Here is a 20,108-nt window from a genome sequence, read left to right on the forward strand (position 1 = left end):
AGACCAATAATCAAGCAGTAAATAATCAAGGAGCTACCTACTCAGACAAATAAACTAACAGTTAATAACACCCTAATCAAGTAAACACCAAGAACATGTCCAGCAATACCGACATGGCAAGCCACCAGTATTATAAACAGAAAGCAAACCCCTTCTAGCACTGATGATGTGATTTAGTTGGGTAATGGAACATCTGCAAGAAAACAGCCAAGGTCACAGAGCACTAAAGACCCCACAGTTCAATCCTGAGCTATAGATGTTCTCTTGTAGTGGTTAAATGCAATTAGCTGTTTGTGGTTTGGTGTACTGAATGTATGCAATCCATGTATGTCGTAAAAGCTCCCATGTATGTCAAAAAGTTCCCATAAAACCACAATGGCCTTGACAATTCATAAAAATGGCTGCCATGCAGAGTACATGCAGTCATATCAATTTACTAGAAATCAGACTGCTCTTCACCATCCACTTTAAGCTCATAGAGTCTTCCATACCATACTTTACCTGATCTTTGTTTGAGCAATGAACACAATTTCCAAACAACCTCTAAACTGTTGCCATTACCCACCAGCTTTCATTTTCTAAGTTTACTCTATAGCCTATGTAAATTCCAAGGCATTTCTATATATGATGATGATGATGCTAGAAGAAGATACTTTGCAGCATGCCAATCTCCCTTTCCAAGTGTCATTTAGTTGGAAGAGGAAGTTTAGGCTATCAAGTCCAGACCTATTCTTTAAGGAAAAAATAACTGAAAAATAGCTTTCCAGATTTTGCTTGAATGATCTCCAATAAAGGAGAAACCACAAATGGCGTGGATTTCTAGCTAGAGTTCTTGGGGAAGAGTGCTTTTATTTAGAATTTGCTTCCCCTTCACTTTCTTCTCCTATGGCCATCAATCTACAGTGAAATGTGTAATGGAGTGTTATCACGTCAAAATGGGGAACCTGGCCCATCTTTCACGGTTATGCTGTTATACCATTACAGCAACCTTATATGCTAAGGAGTTTTATTTTTAATGCTCCCCTTGTTACTTGTCTAGTTCCTTAGTGAATGAATAGCAGAATGGCAGTGCAAGAGGAATCTTTTCTGAATCAGACTGAAACATCCATAAGGCACCTCTCTGACCATTCTCACTATTGTTCCCTGACTTTTTATTTAGGGCCAATGATGCAATTGTTCACAGACTTTATATACAATATGGCTACTGCTGAAATCAAAGAGAAATTCCAGTTCAGCAAGAAATGACCTAAACCTTTTTTCATTTATAGACTGGGAGAAACATTACTGTTGTTGAGAAATCACTATGACCAATGGGCTTGACACCCACAATCTGACTGTTCTTCAGTGCTCGGGAAAGCCTCATTGATGGAATGACACTGAAGCAGGGAACCCAGAACCATTGCAGGCCATAAGAGAAATGATTGTATAAAGAAAGAAAAGACACTTTTCACTAAAGCTTGGGCTACTTCACAATTTAAGTACCGGTAAATGCAAGACACCTACAGGCAGCTTCTGAGAATTCTGTTGAAATAGTCTTTCTCTTTTCGGGAAAAAAATGAAAGCAATTTCTTTCTCAATGAATTGAGGAACAGTGGTTAAAAAAGTGCAGATTTTTTTCCCTAGGACTTAAAGTTACAGTATGTATGACAGCCAGTTCGGTGCAGTGGTTAAAGCAGTGGTTCTCAACCTGTGGGTCGGGACCCCATTTGGGGTCAAACGACCATTTCACGGGGGTTGCCAAACAACGCAGTCCGCCATTTTTTTCCCCTTTTCCTTAGCTGTGCTACTCCCTTTTATTCTATTGGCTTTGAAAGCCAATAGAATAGACTCTCTTGAATAGAGTCTAATTCTATTGGCTTTCAAAAGCCAATAGGAATTGTCCAGGCTGTCTCTGCCCTGCTGAGCCCGCCAAAAGTCCCATTCTGCAAACAGTGCTGCACCAGTTGAGTAGTCGACTTACGACCAGTTGGGGGTCGCGGCATTAAAAAGGTTGAGAACCACTGGGTTAAAGTATCAGGACAGAAACTGTGAAACTGTAAATTCTGCCTTAGGCATGAAGCCAACTAAGTGTCCTTGGGCCAGTCCCCCTCTCTCAGCCTTAGGAAACAGACAGTAGCAAGCTATTTTAGAAAATTTTGCTAAGAGATCTTAGTGATCTCTCCAGGCATACATCAAAAGACAACACTAACTTGAAGGTAAATAATAAATAAATAAAATTATGTCCATGGTGTTAAATCTCCCAGTTAATCAACCTTTTCCTATCAAATAAATGCCACCCATAATACTTAGGAAGTGCCTGCAATTTGAAAATTGGACATAATCCTTGCAAATAATAACTGTAACTTTAGCTATATTTTTTAATACACCACAAACGTGGATATAATATAGAAATGCTAATTATCCCAGCCAGGGGTGCTATGGTAGAGAAACAGGTCACATAACAATTTTCAGCATTTCAAGGAATCAAACAAAAATTAATGGAGATTAAAAGTAAGTTCACACAATACAAATAGTCCTTAATGTATGATCACAATAGATTGCAAAATGTCTGTTGCTAAGTAAGACTGTTGTTAACTGTGTTTTACCCCATTTTTTACCATTCTTATCATAGTCTGTTAAGTGAATTACTGCAGTTGTTAAGTTGGTAAGATGGTTGTTAAGTGAATCCGTCTTCCCCACTTACCTTGCTTGTCAGAAGGTCACAAAAGGTGATCATATGATCCCAGGACATTGCAACCACCAAAAGTACATGCCAGTTGCCAAGCATCCAAATTCCATGACCGTGGAATTGCTGCAACTGTCGTTAAGTATGAAAAAAGGTCATAAATTACTTTATTCAGTGATGTCATAACTTTGAATGCCACTAAACAAACTTTTGTTAAGTTGATGACTACCTCTATTCTAAGCCATAATTTGTAGCATGAGACACAATTGGTTAGGTTTATGTATTACACAAAATATGTTTTTCTGAGATTGGGTCCAAATGTTGCATTAGGTGATAATAGGGTTTATTTTGCTTTGGCTTACTATGTCTTGTAAGCACAGTCATTCTGTTTTATATAACATAACTTATTGATTAGCCTTTTTATTTTTTACTCATATTATCCATTTCAGCAGGATGATTCAAAGAACATACTAAGCCAAAACCATATTTATCTGGGCTTGGCTTTGTGTGTTCTATAAACTCAACTATTACAGTTTGTAAATAAGTAATTATGATGTTACATTTTAGGTGAGCTCAACCAATTGTAGCTTATATAATACACCATGAATAGGAAGCTATTATGGGATAGTGATTTCTGAATCGAAACAAAACTTCCAAACTTCTTTGTATAGAAGGCTATTATATGCACAAAGATGGAAAGAGGAGCATCTATCCACAATAAAAGAACAGATTTTTAAACTAATGCAGCTAGTTGAGATGGCAAGTTGGCTCCTTTGATTAGAGATGAGTTCACTACATTCCTTGTAGCTTGGAGATAATTGTTCCTATAAGAAAAGGAGAAAAATGAAGTTGTGACTTTGGGCTTTCGGATTATATTTGATTTGATTTGAAAAATATTGTGAACTGTTAAATGCTATGATTTGTTTATAGTTAACAGGTTGTTACATGTTAAAGTTAAACTAAGAGTATATGAATATTATTTTTAATGTTGATTACTAGTATTTTAAAGGTATTGATATGATTCATTTCTCCCAAAAAGTAGAAAAGGAGCTAGGGGTCAGCAATACTGGACTTAATTCTCATTAACAGAGATGAAATGATAGAAGGTGTTGAAGTTATAGGAACCTTGGGGAGAAGTGATCATGCAATATTGGAATTCAACATTACGCAAACACAAGCAATAGAACAAAATCAAACTAGAGCCTTGGACTTTAAGAGAATTGATTTCAATAAACTTAGAGAGAGCTTGGGAAAGATTCCATGGATGAAAATGCACAAGGGGAAACAACCCAAGATGCTTGGGAAATTTTGAAAAGTGAGATTATAAAAGTCCATAATTCCGTAATTCCAATGAATCCCACCACAATTCCAATGAAGAAGAAAAATAAGAGATCTCAAAGAAAGCAGCATTGCTGCATAAAGATCTCTCTGATAAACTGAAAGACAAAAAGGACATGTATAAAAAGTGGAAAGAGGGGCACATAGCTAAGGCAGAATATCAACAAATAGCCTGGGCCTACAAAGACGAAGTCAAGAAAGCCAAGGCTCAAAATGAACTAAAATTAAGGCTTGCAACAAAAGTCAAATATCACCCAAAAAAAAGGCTTCTTTTAACATGTAAAAAACAAGAGAAAGTAAAGGCAATAATAGGCCTATTAAGGGGAGAAAATGGCTAGAAAGTGACAAGCAACAGAGAGAAAGCAGAACTGCTTAACTTGGTTTTTGCATCTGCCTTTACACAAAAGGAAAAAACAGTCCAACCTATCAAAACAGTATTAGGAACACGTTAAAATAGGCAAGAAAATGCTAAGAGAGCACCTGTTCACCCTAAATGAGTTCAAATCACCAGGACCAGATAGAATACATCCCAAGGTTCTGAAGGAACTGGTTGATGTGATCTCACCATATTTTTCAAAGGTCTTGGAGCACCACGAAACTACCAGAAAAGGGCTGATGTGATTCCCATCTTCAGAAAAGGAAAAGAAATGAAACCAGGGAACTACAAACCTATCAGTCTGATATCAATACATGTGAAATTCAAGCAACAAATCTGCAAACACCTAGAGGCAAACAAAATCATAACCAAAAGCCAACATGGGTTTGTCAAAATCAGATAATGCCAGACAAATCTTATTGCATTCTTTGACAAAGTGACAAAATTAGTGGACCAGAGAAATGCTGTGAATATAATTTACTTGGACTTCAATAAGGCTTTGATAAAGTAGGCCATAACCTACTACCTGATAAGATAGAAAAATGTGGATTTGATAGCATCACTACCAGGTGGATTCCTACTGGTAACTGGCTGACCAACCACATTCAATGAGTGGAACTGCAACTTAATGGAACTGCACCTACGTGCAGGGAAATATGCAGTGAGGTACCCCAAGGCTCTGTCTTAAGCACAGTACTTTTCAATATCTTCATCAATGATTTAGATGAAGGAATAGAGGGGAAACTCATCAAATCTTCAGATGAAACCAACCTAGTAGAAACAGCCAACACACCAGAGATAGGCTTAAGATACAGAAGGATCTTGACAGTCTTGAACACTGAGCCCTATCTAACAAAATGAAATTCAATGGTGAAAAAAGTAAGGTTCTACATTTCAGTAAGAAAAACCAAATCCATAGGTACGGTATAGGTGGTATTTGGTTCAATAGTAGTAACCGCAAGAGGGATCTTGAAGTCCTAGTGGACAGTCACTTAAATATGAGCCAGCAGTATGCTGCACCTGCCAAAAAAGCCATCCTGGTTATTCCCTACCTCCCCACCCCTGCCCCAAGTCTCCCTAGGAACCAGGCCTTCAAAATTCACCTTGCGAAGATCAAGATCCTTCACATTCTTGGCTGCTCCAGGCCTTCAGTGCATTCGCAGAGAATGGAAGTCTAAAGTAACACAATATCACGTGAGATCAGTGGGGCAACATCTTACGCTACTGATCTCGTGTGATGTCATGGTACTTTAGGCCTCTGTTCTCTGCAATAGAGAACAGGACCGAAGCCAGGGGATGGCCTGATTGGGTGCCGGATGCCTTCTTCAGGCCGCTGCCGCCCAGAAACAGGCTGCCAGAGGGCCATGGAAGCGTCCTTAGATCCAGGAGATGGCAGCCTGGAGAAGGCATCCGGTGCCCAGATTGGGCTACCGGAGAGCCGCAGAAGCATTCCCCGACCTCAGATCCAGGCAGCAGTGGCCTGGAAAAGGGGTCCAGCGCCCAGATTGGGCTGCTGGAGGGCCGCAGAAACATCCCCCAGCCCCAGGTGGCAGCGGCCTGGAGAAGGCATCTGGTGCTCAGATCGGGCCACCGTAGGGCCACTCCACCCCTTTATATATATTCAGCCACTAGGTGGCAGCCAATAGGATTCAAGTATTGTTCCCGCTTTTAACACAAGTAGTTAGCATGGAGACAGAAAATCTGGCTCTTAACTGACAGTCTTATGGCCATTTTTTCAACATTTACAAGTAATTCACCTCAATACATTACAAAATAAAACCAATAAACCAATAAAAAGAAGCATGCAGGATCTATTAATTGTTCTTTATGCTAGTCTTTCACCAGAGACTCCAGTTTCAGGGTTAGAGTTGGTGTGAATATAAGCATGACTTGTCTGACTCTAGGGGTTTCTAAGCACATACAGTCCAAATATTTATTAAAGGATTATATACAAATAACACACACACACACACACACACACACACACTTGTGAATTTGGTCTAGTGGTTAAAGCTGGGGTTATGCCCTGTGACCGAGCAATGGACCAGCTTGTTCTGCTTCCCTAATCTAGGCTCCTTAGCTCCATAGATCTTTGAAAAGTATGCAACAGGTGACACAGGATGAGGAGAGTATGGGGCCTGATGAGGTGGGAAACAGCACCAAGGTCTGCATGGACCTGGTAAGGGGGAATTGGGGGAGATAACCTGAGGGGCTCCAGCATCCCTGTGATCATAAGAGTGAACAACTGCAATGGTATTGCAGTGACTGTAACCTCTGGGCCAGGTTGTAAGTAGCTTTTGGGGAGTCCATTGTAATTTCAAACAGTTGCTTAGAGATAGGTCGTAAATCAAGGACTACTGGTATAAGTAAAAGAGAGTAATGTTGAAATTCTAGAAAGAGTGCAGAGAAGAACAACAAAGGTGATTAGGGGACTGGAGGATAAAACACACGAAGAACAGTTGCTGGAATTGGGTATGTCTAGTTTAATGAAAAGAAGGACGAGGGGTGACATGATAGCAGTGTTCCAATATCTAAGGAACTGCTTCAAAGAAAAGGGAGTCAATCTATTCTCCAAAGCGCCAGGACAAGAAGCAACATATGGAAACCAATAAAGCAGAGAAGCTATCTAGAACTAAGGAGAAATTTCCCAACATAATTAATCAGTGAAACAATTTGCCTCCAGAGGTTGTGAGTGCTTCAGTAATGGAGGTTTTAAAGAAGAGATTGGACAACCAGCTTTTTTTCTAAAAAAAAAAAAAAGTGCCAGAACTCACACACGTCATACAACCGGCCTTGCCTACCCTACAAGGTTCCATTCAAAAAAGGTGCCAGAACTCCGTTCTGGGCATTCTATGAGAAAAAAAAAGTCCTGTGGACAACTATTTGTCTAAATTTGTTATATGGTTTCCTGTGTGAGTAAGCAGTTAAATTAGAAGACCTCCAAGAACTCTTCCAACTCTGTTATTCTATTATTTAAATTTAGAGATCGTTGTATTTTATTATTGTTTCTATACCAGAAAGAGGTCACCTATTTTATATATTTGTTTTATGTATTTGGGGGGGGGGTGTCACTTTTAACTTTTCCCCTTATCCCTTTTCTTTTTTCCCCTTTATATTAGCATATGTTTGTATTTTATTGTTTTCTTTTAAATTTAATAAAAAAGTTTTTTTAAAAAAACAAGCAAGCTTCTTTACTTCTTTGGATGGAATTGGGTATGTTTATTGAAGCTGGTTTCCATAACAAGTAATTAGATCTTAGTTAGATCTTAACTAGCCCAGTGAGTTGAAAGTATACATTATTCTTAGTAAATATATATATTTTCCTCAGTGTACATCTCACCAAATTCAGCTGGACTTAACTGCTCAAAAAGCACATGTGGAGTTGTGTATTTATTGTCCTTTTGTCAAAGGCAGCAGGTAACTGTACAGGACAAATAACATCAAAGTTCTGCTAATTGCATTGACTCACAGTTTCTTCCACAGCAAAAATGTACAGTACTTCCTCTGCAGTTTGCAAATGCTGATAGCTGACCTGTTATTGGCATGCAGAGGAAGTTGGCAGCAACTTCATCTGCAAATCTAGGAAGGCATGGAATGGAGGAAACCGCAAAAGAAATATGCAGAAGCAAATAATAGCAGCAGCAGCATTTAGCACACATACAGATATATAGATATATATGTTTGGTCCTTTTTAGTTCCAGAAAGCATTACAAAGTTATAAAGGCTAATAATATCTTTGAATTTAACTTCAGGAGTTATTTCAGTCCAATGTTAACTGTACAGAGTGGGCTGTCCTTAATCTAGGGTAATCTGTAAAGGGCAAATTTTATAACTGACAGAAAATTCAGACATGCATACTTTATTTTGGCTCAGTTCTTAGATTTGCTTGTTTGTGTACTTATTTGTATCCTGCCCTTATTATTTTTACAAATAACTTATAGTGGCAAATAATATGTTGTCTCAACCAGCATGGTGAACCATGGTTTGCATTAGCTATTACCCCATTAGCCGTATATTCTACATAGTCTAAGATAACTATGATTTAGCACATATGTGAATACAAATAATCCCAAGCCACTTCCATACTGGTACAATATATTCTACACTTTACAAGCATCAGAGTGGCCCTAGGAATACAGTGGTCATTTTATCTTACAGAAATGGTGCCTTATTTTTCAAAGATGATTCATACCAATGTCCAACCAACTTTTTGGGAGTGGGGAAATAAAATAAAGAAACTGTTAAGTTTAGCTTTTGAGGAACTCATTAAGAAGGAACATTAGTAACTAAAGCCTGGACTTTATTAGTGTAGAAAGTACTGTATTGAAAGGACTTTTTATTTTAATTTTATAAGACATAAGTCCAGGCTAGATAAATACATCCATCCAATAAAATCCACAATATAATAGACAGACCAGTAAATACTTATTAGCAACTAAGACAAACCAAATATAAGTATGCCTTTTAAAATCTGCAATTCAATTTAATGTGTATGCAGTAGTCCTTATACCTAGCAACCATTCAAAGTTACAAACACACTGAAAATAGTATGACTTACAATATATCCTTCGCACATATGTGATCAAAATTATACACTAACCAACGGTATGTAATTATGATGGTTGCAGCATCACTGGGTCACATGATTGGCATTTATGACCTTCCCAGCTGGCTCCAAATAAGAAAAGTCAATGGAGGAACCCAAGTTTGCTTAATGACCACATGATTCACTTAATAACTGCTTTGCTTAGCAATGGAAATTCCAGCTCCAATTGTGATTGTAAGTTGGGGACTATCTGTACATCCATAATTAAAACAGGTATTCATTTAGAAATTGCCAAGATTGATGAAGTTATAGCATAATAACACTAAGACACTCTGAAGTGCAAAATGGAAGAAGATCCTTTACAGAATTACCTAAGGAACAATGTCATAACAATATATTGGTGTATGCATGACTTGCAGGTTCTTAGTAGTTCTTAACTTGGATCAGACTTGAATAGGGTGCTAGTAAAGAGCAAGACATAACAATATCAGGAAACATTTGGAACAGCCGAAATAGTACTGTTCTGGATTAAGCAGAGTAATTCAATAAAAATGATTTAGTAATGCAGTACTGTGCTAAAATAGGAAACACCAATAGCCTGCAGTGACAATTGTTAATGCTGTTAAGTAAAAGCTACATTTATTATTTGAGCAGTATGTTGCTCTGCAGAACCAATACATGGCGTCTGTGTATGTGTGTGTATACATGTACAGCATGACTATATATTGACATGCACAGAACACTATTACCTTCCCACTGCAGTGGTAAATACATACACCATACCAAATATATGTACCACTGCAGTGGGAGGGTAACATTTGTGTCCAACACTTGGGGGAGTTACTCATCTCCATTTCTTAGCTGAGAAAGCCAACATTATCCAAAGACCCTTCTGTAGTCATATGGCCAGCTTGATTATATGCTGACATGCACAAAACACTGTTACCTTCCCACTGCAGTGGTACTTATTTATCTACTTTCATTTGCATGCTTTTGAACTGCTAAGTGGGTAGGAGATGGGCAAGTAACAGGAGCTCACCCAATGTGCAACACTTGGGTCTCGAATCCAGGCTGGCAACTTTCCGACTGACAATCTCAGCGTCTAACCACTCCAATCCACATATATGGTAGTACAAATGTTGTTTCATTGATTTTAATTCAGTGTCAGACATAAACTTTATTAATGTGACTTGCAAACCATGGTTTATGACTACCACCATGCCTGAACACAGTTTTGATTGACTGCCCTTATTTCTATTACATTCTTTATTTTTCTTTCCTGGCCTGATCAATGGATACCCAAATTATTAATCACTGTAGGTAACAGAATAGCACTAAACAGGCTCAGAGGGTATTTGCAATTAGATTAAATTGCTCTGAATATGTGTATTACTACCATATCCCCAACCTAATTGGTCATACAATGACTTGTGGTTTCTTTAATGCTAAGACCATTTAAAGCTGTCATTGTTTTTGTTAAGTTCTCGAGTTAATGGTGGAAGAAGAGCACGCATTCTGTAGCCAACAACTGTTTATTCTTCTGCTGCTCACTCCAACACAACTCAGAGGCTCGCAGGCCTCTCTCACATTAAATAGATCCCTGGGCAAAAAGGTTACAATAGAAAATGGCGCACTTTCGCGCCTTGCGCATGCGCACAGGCTGGCGCCACTTAGTCTTGTCCCAGGCAGCTTGCAATAGCCCGGGACCATAGCAATGTCCCGAGCCTGCTTTTGCAGGCTCAGGACACAACACCCTTTCCCCCGGATAAAACTTAACCAATCTATACAGATATAGATATAAGCGACCTCCCTGAAGGGACATGGTATTTTACTCAGCATTGAAATGCAAGGACTGTGGATGTTATTACATTATCACACTTCTGTATGGTACTGTGCTAATGTTTTGGAAATACGTGCCTAACACACACAATTCCAACCCCACCATGCAGTAGGTACATCTGCCTTAGTTTCCCTTAGCTTGACAGCAACTTCACATATTCTTTAAGGTATTTAGGAGGGTGTTTAACCCGCTGCGACCTCCTCGGACCTTGGGAACATCCTTGGTTTTCCTGTGCAGTTACTGGAGTCGGGTTACCCCCTCTTTGTTGCCCTGGTGGTCCCCGTGACCTGGGTTCTGGTGCCTGATCTGCTTGCTCGCCCACCGGGCTTGGCAGACCAGGACTTTGTCCCTCCCCGTACCTGGTTGATCTGCCTGAGTGTAGGCTGTCTGGACCCTCTGAGTCCCACCCAGTATTTTGTGGGTTTGTGATATTCTCCAGGTCCACAATAGACCCATCTTAGGAACACAGTCCCTCACTCCCAAGCCCAGTAGACAGGTTGTCTGGGGTCTCTGCGGTGCCCCAATACCCTAATTCCCCCCATTCAGTGCTGAAGGTACCAGAATCAGGATTTGCCTCTCTGACTACCCCCTTTTTTTACTGATTTCCTTCTGGGAGCAATTGCAGCATTTGGCTAGTTTCTTTGAGTGGTGTGGTGCGGTGTGCAAGAAGCAAATCTGCCCACCTGTGATTCCAGTCACCGTAAGTCAGTTTCTTGAGGGTATCCTTGGTAGTGCACACCATTCGTTCAGCCATACCGTTGGTGGAAGGGTGGAAAGGGGCCGAAGTCGCATGACGGATCATGTTGGCCTGCAGGAAAGCCTGGAACTCAAAAGAAGTGAATTGAGGACCGTTATCTGAAACCAGAACATCTGGAAGGCTGTGTGCTGCAAAAATTCCTCTCAACACCTGGATGGTCCTGGCAGTAGTAGTGGAGGAAACAAGAACAACTTCCAGCCACTTTGAATGGCTATCAACAAGGACCAAGAAGAATTGCCCCTGAAAGGGCCCAGCGTAATCTATATGCACTCTGGACCAAAGTGAATGTGTTTCCTCCCACCTATGCACAGGGGCCTGAGGCATTTCTGGCTGTGAGCACTGGCACAAGTGACATCCGTGTACCTGGGCCTCTATATCCTTGTCTAACCCAGGCCACCATAGATGGCTTCGCGCAAGCGCTTTCATCCTGACAATGCCAGGATGATCCTCATGGAGAGAGAACAAGATTCTTGGTCTCAGTGAGGTAGGAATAACTACTCTGCTGCCCCACAACAGGCAACCCTTAAAGGTGGATAACTCATGCTTCTTGAGCCAGAAGCTTTGGAACTCAGTACCTGGACTTCTCTCAGGCCATCCAGACAAAACCCATGAAAGCACACGTGTAAGAGTGAGGTCTGTGTCTGTTTCTGCAGCCACATTCCTGACATTTAGGGGAGATTCAGGCAACTCCTGAATGGAGAGAATATTGATGGCAGGAGCAGGATCTGTTTCTACCAGTTTCAGAGGTAGTCTGCTTAGGCCATCAGTGTGGCCCATTTCCTTACCAGGTTTGTGAATCAAAGAATAATCATATGCTGACAAAAAAAATAGACCACCTCAGCATTCTAGGAGAAATAACATGAGGGGTTTGTTTGTTAGTTGTAAACAACCCCAACAGGGGCTTATGGTCTGTGTAGACTGTGAAATGTCGGCCGTATAAAAAAACCATGGAATTTCTTAATTCCTGCTACTATGGCCAATGCTTCCCTATCTATTTGAGCGTAATTACACTCAGCAGAAGATAGAGTCCTGGAGTAATACGCTACAGGAACCTGAGTTCCATCAGCCCTCAAATGGCTAAGTACAGCTCCCACCCCATAAGGAGATGCATCACAAGCGATGCAGACAGGCAATTTTTTATTGAAATGTGCAAGCACATCACTGGACGTAAGCAAGGCCTTGACTTCACTGAAGCTCTTTTCGTGGACTTTGGACCACTGCCAAACTACCTGCTTGTCTAAAAGCCTATGCAGTGGTTCTGCCACAGCAGCTTTGTGAGGTAGGAAAGTATTGTAGAAATTCAAGAGACCTAGAAAAGCCTGCAGTTCACTTTTAGATTTGGGGCTAGGAGCCTGCAGTATAGCCTTCAATTTAGATGCAGCAGGGTGAATACCTTGGGTATCTATTCTGAATCCCAAGAAATCTGTAGAAGTGACTCCTATCTTACACTTGTCTTTTTTAAATTTTAGGCCTGCTCTTCGGAAATGAAGCAAAACAGCCCTCAATCTCTCTGCTAAATTCTGAGTGGATTCTCCAGCAATAAGGACATCATCAAAATAGGGGCAAACTCCAGGGATACCCCTAAGTGTATTCTCCATGACACTTTGGAATATTCCAGGGGCTATATTTACTCCAAATCTCTTGACCTTGAATGCACCCCTATGAGTTACAATAGTCTGTGCTTCAGCAGCTGCTTCATCAACAGGTAACTGTTGATATGCCTGTGCCAGATCGAGCTTTGCAAAAACTCGCCCCCTTTTGAGGGAGGCCAATATATGGCTGACTACAGGTACGGGGTACGCGTGCTGTTGCAGTGCCTTGTTTAGTGTGCACTTGTAGTCTGCACATATGCGTATGTCCCCATTAGCCTTGAGAGGCGTGACTATGGGGGCTTCCCATGGACTTGAATCTACAGGTTCTAAAATACCTTGCTGGATCAATTTATCCAACTCAGCATCAATTTTACCTTTTAGTACAAAAGGTACTCTCTTAGCTTTAACCCTAATGGGTGTGATGGTGGGGTCAAGTCTCAAAGAAACTGGAAGCCCCATGTAGGACCCAAGCTGTGGACTAAACACATCTGCAAACTCCTCACAAACTTCTGCTAGGCCCAACGTTTGCAAATTTTGCAGCCCAGTAACCTGGATTCCCAAGGCCTCAAACCAATCGAGTCCTATAAGATTCGTCCATTCACCCCCAACAACCAACACATCCAATGGACCTTCAAAATCCTTGTGCTGCACTATAAGGGTGGCCTCCCCCTTTACACACACCTTGGAATTTTGAAAATCTGTTAAGATTATGTTGGATGGCCTAAGTTTGGCCTGGAACCCACTGCTGTTGCAAATCTTCCTAAATGTATGAATGGAAATGATTGAAAGAGCAGACCCAGTGTCCAGCTCCATGGCCAAAGGAACCCCTTGCAACCTCACCTTGAGTGACAGCTTCTTTTTAAGTGGTTTGTGTGTACCTGTTCTGCAAATGCTTCTGTGCAATGCGCAGAAACCCACCCTATTTTGGCTGGGGACCCTGGTACCTTTCAGACGCAATTCTTTTTGAGATTGTGTCTTCTGACGACCCAGACAGACGGATGCTATGGGGCTTGTGTTCCACACGCTCTGCAGATGGCGGAACGGAACCTGCAGTCGACTCTCTTATGGCAACCTCCATACCTGAAGCATTTGGACGCAGCTGGAGCTTTTTCTTTGCTTTCCTTCTGTTTCCTTTCCGTGGACTGGCAAAGCTGATCCACCTCTTCTTCAGGATCTTCCTCCAATCCTTCTTGGGCTCCCTCATGGTGCACAGAAACTGCTTCTGGACTGTTCCTGATGGGCCGCATGTTCTTGACCGCCCCACCTGCTGCCTCTTCAGCCGTTACCTCTCTCAAAGCATCTTGGAGCGAAATATCTAATCCTAATTATTTCTAATAAAAATGGTAACTCTACCAAGTTGCATAGCAACCTTTGATAAACCATTGATTATGATTAAAACTGTTCAGGATGAGGTGGAACATAAATAGTGGTAGGAAGAAATCAGGTTTTTTTCCTTTCCCCCTCTTTATTTTCGTTTCCCAATTAACATCACAATTCTATAAGATTTGAACTGACTTGCCATTGTATTCATAATCTTATTTCTCCTTATATTGGTACATATAAGGTATTATGCTAGCAGTGTTTAATGTTTGTGTGAAGTGTAATACCAGCATAATTTCATTTCTCTATTTTAATTTATTAAGCTGGAATGGTGAAATTTAAGAGAATACCGTCCCTACCTAATGGTATCAATTTTAGGATATATACATTACAATAGTTTTTAAGAAGTGCTTAACTGAGTTTTAGTAACATTTGTTGAATCAACTAACAATGGTGCAATTCTATCCACATTTATTCATTTACCAGTTATGATGATCATGATCAGGTTCTGTGTTAAGCCTATTGGACTACAAGCGTTCTCCACAATTTTCAGACTACAGCTACAGTCTCCACATCCTTCCATTTAAGGTTGATGTTTTTCAGATCTTTCTGAAATGTTTGGCACCAGATTTTCTCTGACCTTCCTCTTTTTCTCTGACCATCTTATGGTATCCAATTGATTGCAGTCTTTGCTGGACATTGCTCACTTATATGGAACACACGTTCAGCAAAGCATATTCTACATTCTGTCACTATCTCAAGAAACTCTTTAGGAATTGCTTCTTTGTAGAATGTCCTTGTTTGTGATTTGGGCCCGATACGAGATATGAAAAATCTTTCTAAGACGACGTTGGAAGACATTGCTCTTATGAATTCTCCTTGTAGATTTCCAGGTCTCACTGGCATAGACGGCGGTATGACAATGGCATTAAATAATCTGATCTTAGTTGTTGTGTTTATAGTGGATGACCACATTTGTTGGGAGACAGATGTTTCTTTATCTATTCGGCATTTCACATTTGCTTCTTATTCCCCCATTTCTATCCATTATTCTACCAAGGTAATTAAATCGTTCCACAAATTTTAAGGTCTGCAATTTGTCTACTCAGGATGTTATTACATCCCATGTAGTTCACCCCATCTCAATGAGGAATGCAGTGAGATTTTGAGGGGGACAGTTATGATGCACTGTATGAATTTATTCAGGCTTGGAGATTGTCCTAAAGTCTGGATTATGGTATATTGAACTACCAGTAATTCAAATTGACTTTGAGTTTTTGCAATGCACTGCAAAGCTGTAAATCATGATTACTGGGGGTAGCTGCTGGATGGAAAATTCTGGGAATTGGAAAGTCTCCACACTTTCAAGTTGCCAGGGTTGAGAAACCCTGTTATAAATTATAGATTACTGCATGGACTATAATTGTTGGCTTCACAGTGCACCCTAATTTCAAATTATTATAGTTTATTATCTGAAGCATATTTCTTCCCAAGACTTGGTTTTAGGATTGCAGCCTTAATCCATTATTTCACTATCTGGATAGAGAGAAAAAAATGACAAATCTCTTCACTGTTGGACTGTGATGATGGAAGCTGTCGCCGATCTGCTATCCTGCATTCCTTATCCGAAAAACGGGAGGGAAAGCAAGACTCAACGTCGGGCAAAGAGAACGCAGCGAGGACTTCATTTTTCCTGCCGCGCACGCCCTAAACTGCTGCGCATGCTCCCATGGAGGAGACGCGCGTGTCGGCTGGCTCTAGCCTTACAACTCCGCTGTGAGAGCGAAGCGCCTTCTTGGGGGAAGGAGGCGGGGCGCTCAGATACAGAGAAGGCCAGGAGAGGGAGGGGGAGGAACGACGGCGTTTCCCCCCCCCCGCCCGCCAGAGGCTCGAAGGCGGGACCTGCGAGGGGCGGAGAGAACGCAGGCCCTTCCAGCGAGCGGGGCGAGCGTCCGGGCTAGGATGCTCTTGGTATCGCCCTGCGTGGGCAGCAGCTGCAGCAGTAGCAGAAGCCTTGCCAGGGACTAGCCCGTCGCTTCGATTCTGCCGCAGCCGCGCTAGCGCCCGACGTGCTACCCAAAACCAGCCAGCCAGCCAGCAGGGCTGCCTGGTTTTACTGGCCCTTCTTTTCCCGCCGTCTCTTCCTTTCCCTGCCCTGCCCGTGGCGGCTCGGGGGACTGACCCTCGCTGTCCTTTTTCTCCTCTTCCTCCTGAGTTGCTCCTCGGCGGCTCCCATGGCGGCCCCGGGTAATATCGTGTCCGTTATGGCGAGTAAGACCAAGACCAAGAAAAAACACTTCGTGGCCCAGAAAGTCAAGCTCTTCCGGGCCAGCGATCCGCTGCTCAGCGTCCTCATGTGGGGAGTGAACCATTCGGTAAGAGACGCCGCTGTCGCGCAGACGACTCGGGGGGCGGGGGGGCGGGAAAGACTCGCTTGGTTGTAGTTTCTCCTCCAGCCCAGCCCCCTCCTGGCGCACCGGGCTGCAGCCAGTCCATCAGCCCCGACTAGCTGGCGGCTGAGCACGATAGGAGCTATAGTACCGCGCCTGTGGAGTGTCAGGTCGGGAGAAGGATTACCTTCGATTTTGCAGATGTGTTGTCGTCTGCCTCAATTTCCCTTCTGGCATAAGGATGTGGGGGGGGGGGGGTTTGATGTACCTCTCATCTTCTAATCAACTGCTGCTGCCCTCTGACTGCAACTCCCTCCCCCCAATCTTGCAGAGCCATCTTGCTCTTTCACACCTCGGTAAATTAGACTAAGCTACAGGAATTCAGAAGTAGTGATGCTCCGTAACTGGATTAGTGTAGATGGTTGAAAGAGGATACAAAATTTCATTCCACGGAAAGAGATGCTCTTCTGCAGGAAAGATAGATAACCTCTTGGATCCACTAATGCAGTGCCATGTTTCCTTTGGGATGTCAACAGCTGTGGATGCACAGTTTCCCTTTGTTTTTCTGTTCTTATGTGTTGCTGCATCTTTGCAAAGACTTCAGTGGGTATAACACTCTCAGTATTTTGTTAAGATAAGTAATTCTGCTTCAAGCAAGAAGCTAAATACCAGCTACTAGAATATTTTCTTTAATGTTTGCCTATAAGCACCCAAAGGTGACTCTTCATGATGCTAGATAAACATTAGCCTGGTTGGAAAAATAACTATTTTTTATGCAATTTTCTGATGTCATATTCACCCAGAGAATACTGTGGTGCACACCCAGAGCACAGGTCACTGTATGTATATTTTATGACTGGTGATAGGCAGCAACATAATTGAGTATCTATTTGGCTAACGGTTTTGGTACCCTCCACGTTTGTATTTTCCATAGTATTGTTAAAAAGCAATCAATAAAACAGTGGAGAGGAAATGGGAAACAGGAAACTTTCTTCATTCTAATCCCCAGTACATTCAGTAGATCATGTAACAGAAAGCAGAGGAGTAAGCAATGGCTGGGATAAACTATAGTAAGGTAGCCATGGTAGAGAAGCTGTTGGCAGTGTGCTCCCTTGGGCTACTGCAGTGTCCTGTTTCTTGAGCTGGGAATAACAGTTCATTTAACTATGCAGTATTATGCTAGTCAGACCAGGAAGAAAAGAAATGTATAATATAGTTTGACAGAAGAGAAATACAATTGAAAATAACATGATTTTGATAATGATGAAACTCTTGTGATCTAAAACGTTAAGAATGAGAAAATGCTGATAGTATAGAAAATGGAGAAAATGTCTAATTGTATGAGAATTATATCCACCTGGTTAGAGGAAGTAACACTGCAGCTGTGTGTGTGTGTATCTGTGTGTGTGTGCATGTAGACCAAATGTGCGGAGTTTTGTTCAGAGTAGCAGCGAAGATTGATTCTAAAGATTATGGCGGGCTAGTTCTTGTAAACTTTTGAAATTTGCTTCCTCTTTAATTCAGCATAAGAATTAACATCTCATTAAAGAAAGAAAAAGCTGCTTAGAGCAATAGCTAATAGAGCAGAGGTCCCCAACCTTTTGGGCACCAGGGACCGGTTTTTCCACAGATCGGAGGGTGCATGCCTGCATCCCACAGATGGGGCTTTGCTTGTTTGTGTGGACTGGTTGCTGACATGCCGTGGCCTGGTGCTGGTCCACAGACCAGGACTGGGGACCCCTGTAATAGAGCTTGGTCATGTGCTTTTCCCCCCCTTAGTAATATTGTCTGATTCTAACATAATGAGAATTTGCTTTATTGCATATGGCCACATATATTAGCTGCCACATCTTCCAGCAGAAGCTATATTTGAGATTTGTGTGATGATTCTAAAATCTGGTTAATTCCGTCTTCTTTTTCCTAGAAAGCTGGTCCCATGCCGTGCTGTAAATAAATTCATTGAATGCTTATGTAGAAAACACTCTGGTATGATTAACTTTCATACAAAAGTCCTGTTCTTAACTGTAGCAAAATGGCAACTTTCATATATAGTTATGACTTCGTAGACTCTAGGCCAGGGGTAGGCAACCTGGGCTCTTTTATGACTCGTGGACTTCAACTCCCAGAATTCCTGACCCAGCCATGCTGGCTCAGGAATTCTGGAAGTTGAAGTTCATGAGTCATAAAAGAGCCAAGGTTGCCTACCCCTGCTCTATGCCATTGTTTCTCAACCCTGGCCCTTTCAAGAGATGTGGACCTCAACTCCCAGAAGTCCCCATCCAATGTGGCTGGTTGGAGAATTTTGGGACTTAAGTCCATACCTCATACAAAGGCCAATGTTAAGAAACATTGCTGAAGGGTCAACTGCTACTTTGATAACCAACTATTGGTTTTGTGACTAATCTGACAATGCTATACTTAAAATACAATGGATGATCTGCCTTGTGCAGAGATGAATGTGTATGTGCATATAGTTACTCATACCATACATGAATATGGAGGTTTGAGGAAGTTAGCTAATTCAGCCTCCGATTCTAAAGTAGACATTTTCTTACTTTCTTTTTGAAATACAGATAGAGAATTTATAGAAATAAAGAGTAGGATAACAATTAGCATTTCATTGTATAAGCAGAGCTTTATTTCCCCCCCCCAAAGTTATATGAATATTAATTTGTATTGTACTTTGCTAAAAGCTCTAACAAGATTTTACTTTTGTATGAAAAAAGGAGGAAATGTGCATGAAAAATCTTTCTGTTTATTCTATATTTGTTATATCTTCAAGAGAAGAGAGCAGATCTGGGGCTGGTTTCTGATAATTGATTGTATAAATAGATGTCTGTAATAGTAATGTCATAAGTTGCTTATAATGTACTAACATTAATAATGTTCTATAAGTTAGAAGTTGTTACAGTAGATTATCATGCTGTAGGATATGGGTGAATTAAAATTTTAAAATGAGATTTCCAACAAGTTAATATAGTGCTGAGAAACATGGTACATCTGGGAAAAACATATTTTATACAGCATCTTCAGTTTTGAATTTAACTGTAAAAAGAAACTCAACTCATAATTCAGAAAACAGCTTTAAAACATATTTATTATTTGTTGAGTTGTAAAAACGTAACTATAAAGGTAAACCTTGAAAGATACATTTTTCTGATTTCATTATCAATAATTACCTTTAATGAGAAAAAAAGGTGTGAGAGTTAAAATTTCATTTTAATTCAGCTGTTCAAAGTAGTGTATTCATTTGGCAAATAATTATTTTCTCAACAATTCTACAT

The 20,108-nt window shown here is 41.0% G+C and overlaps 1 protein-coding gene across 3 annotated transcripts in view; it reads left to right on the top strand.

Moving 5' to 3' along the window:
• Positions 1–16,067: 16,067 nt before the first annotated feature.
• The window catches only part of PIP4K2A (phosphatidylinositol-5-phosphate 4-kinase type 2 alpha), a 67,221-nt gene continuing 63,180 nt past the window's right edge, over positions 16,068–20,108 (top strand). For 2 of the 3 annotated variants that reach the window (XM_039331300.1, XM_039331302.1), the window contains exon 1: positions 16,068–16,809. In XM_039331300.1, the coding sequence (XP_039187234.1) occupies positions 16,669–16,809 (141 nt within the window). In that variant the 5' untranslated portion in view covers positions 16,068–16,668. Of the gene's footprint in view, positions 16,810–18,748; positions 18,811–20,108 lie in introns of all 3 variants that reach the window. The other variant, XM_039331303.1, reaches the window with a different exon arrangement.

This window comes from Crotalus tigris, unplaced genomic scaffold (assembly GCF_016545835.1).
Source record: "Crotalus tigris isolate CLP2741 ecotype Arizona unplaced genomic scaffold, ASM1654583v1 scf7180000024437.13266115, whole genome shotgun sequence".
In the NCBI taxonomy this organism is placed as follows: domain Eukaryota; kingdom Metazoa; phylum Chordata; class Lepidosauria; order Squamata; family Viperidae; genus Crotalus; species Crotalus tigris.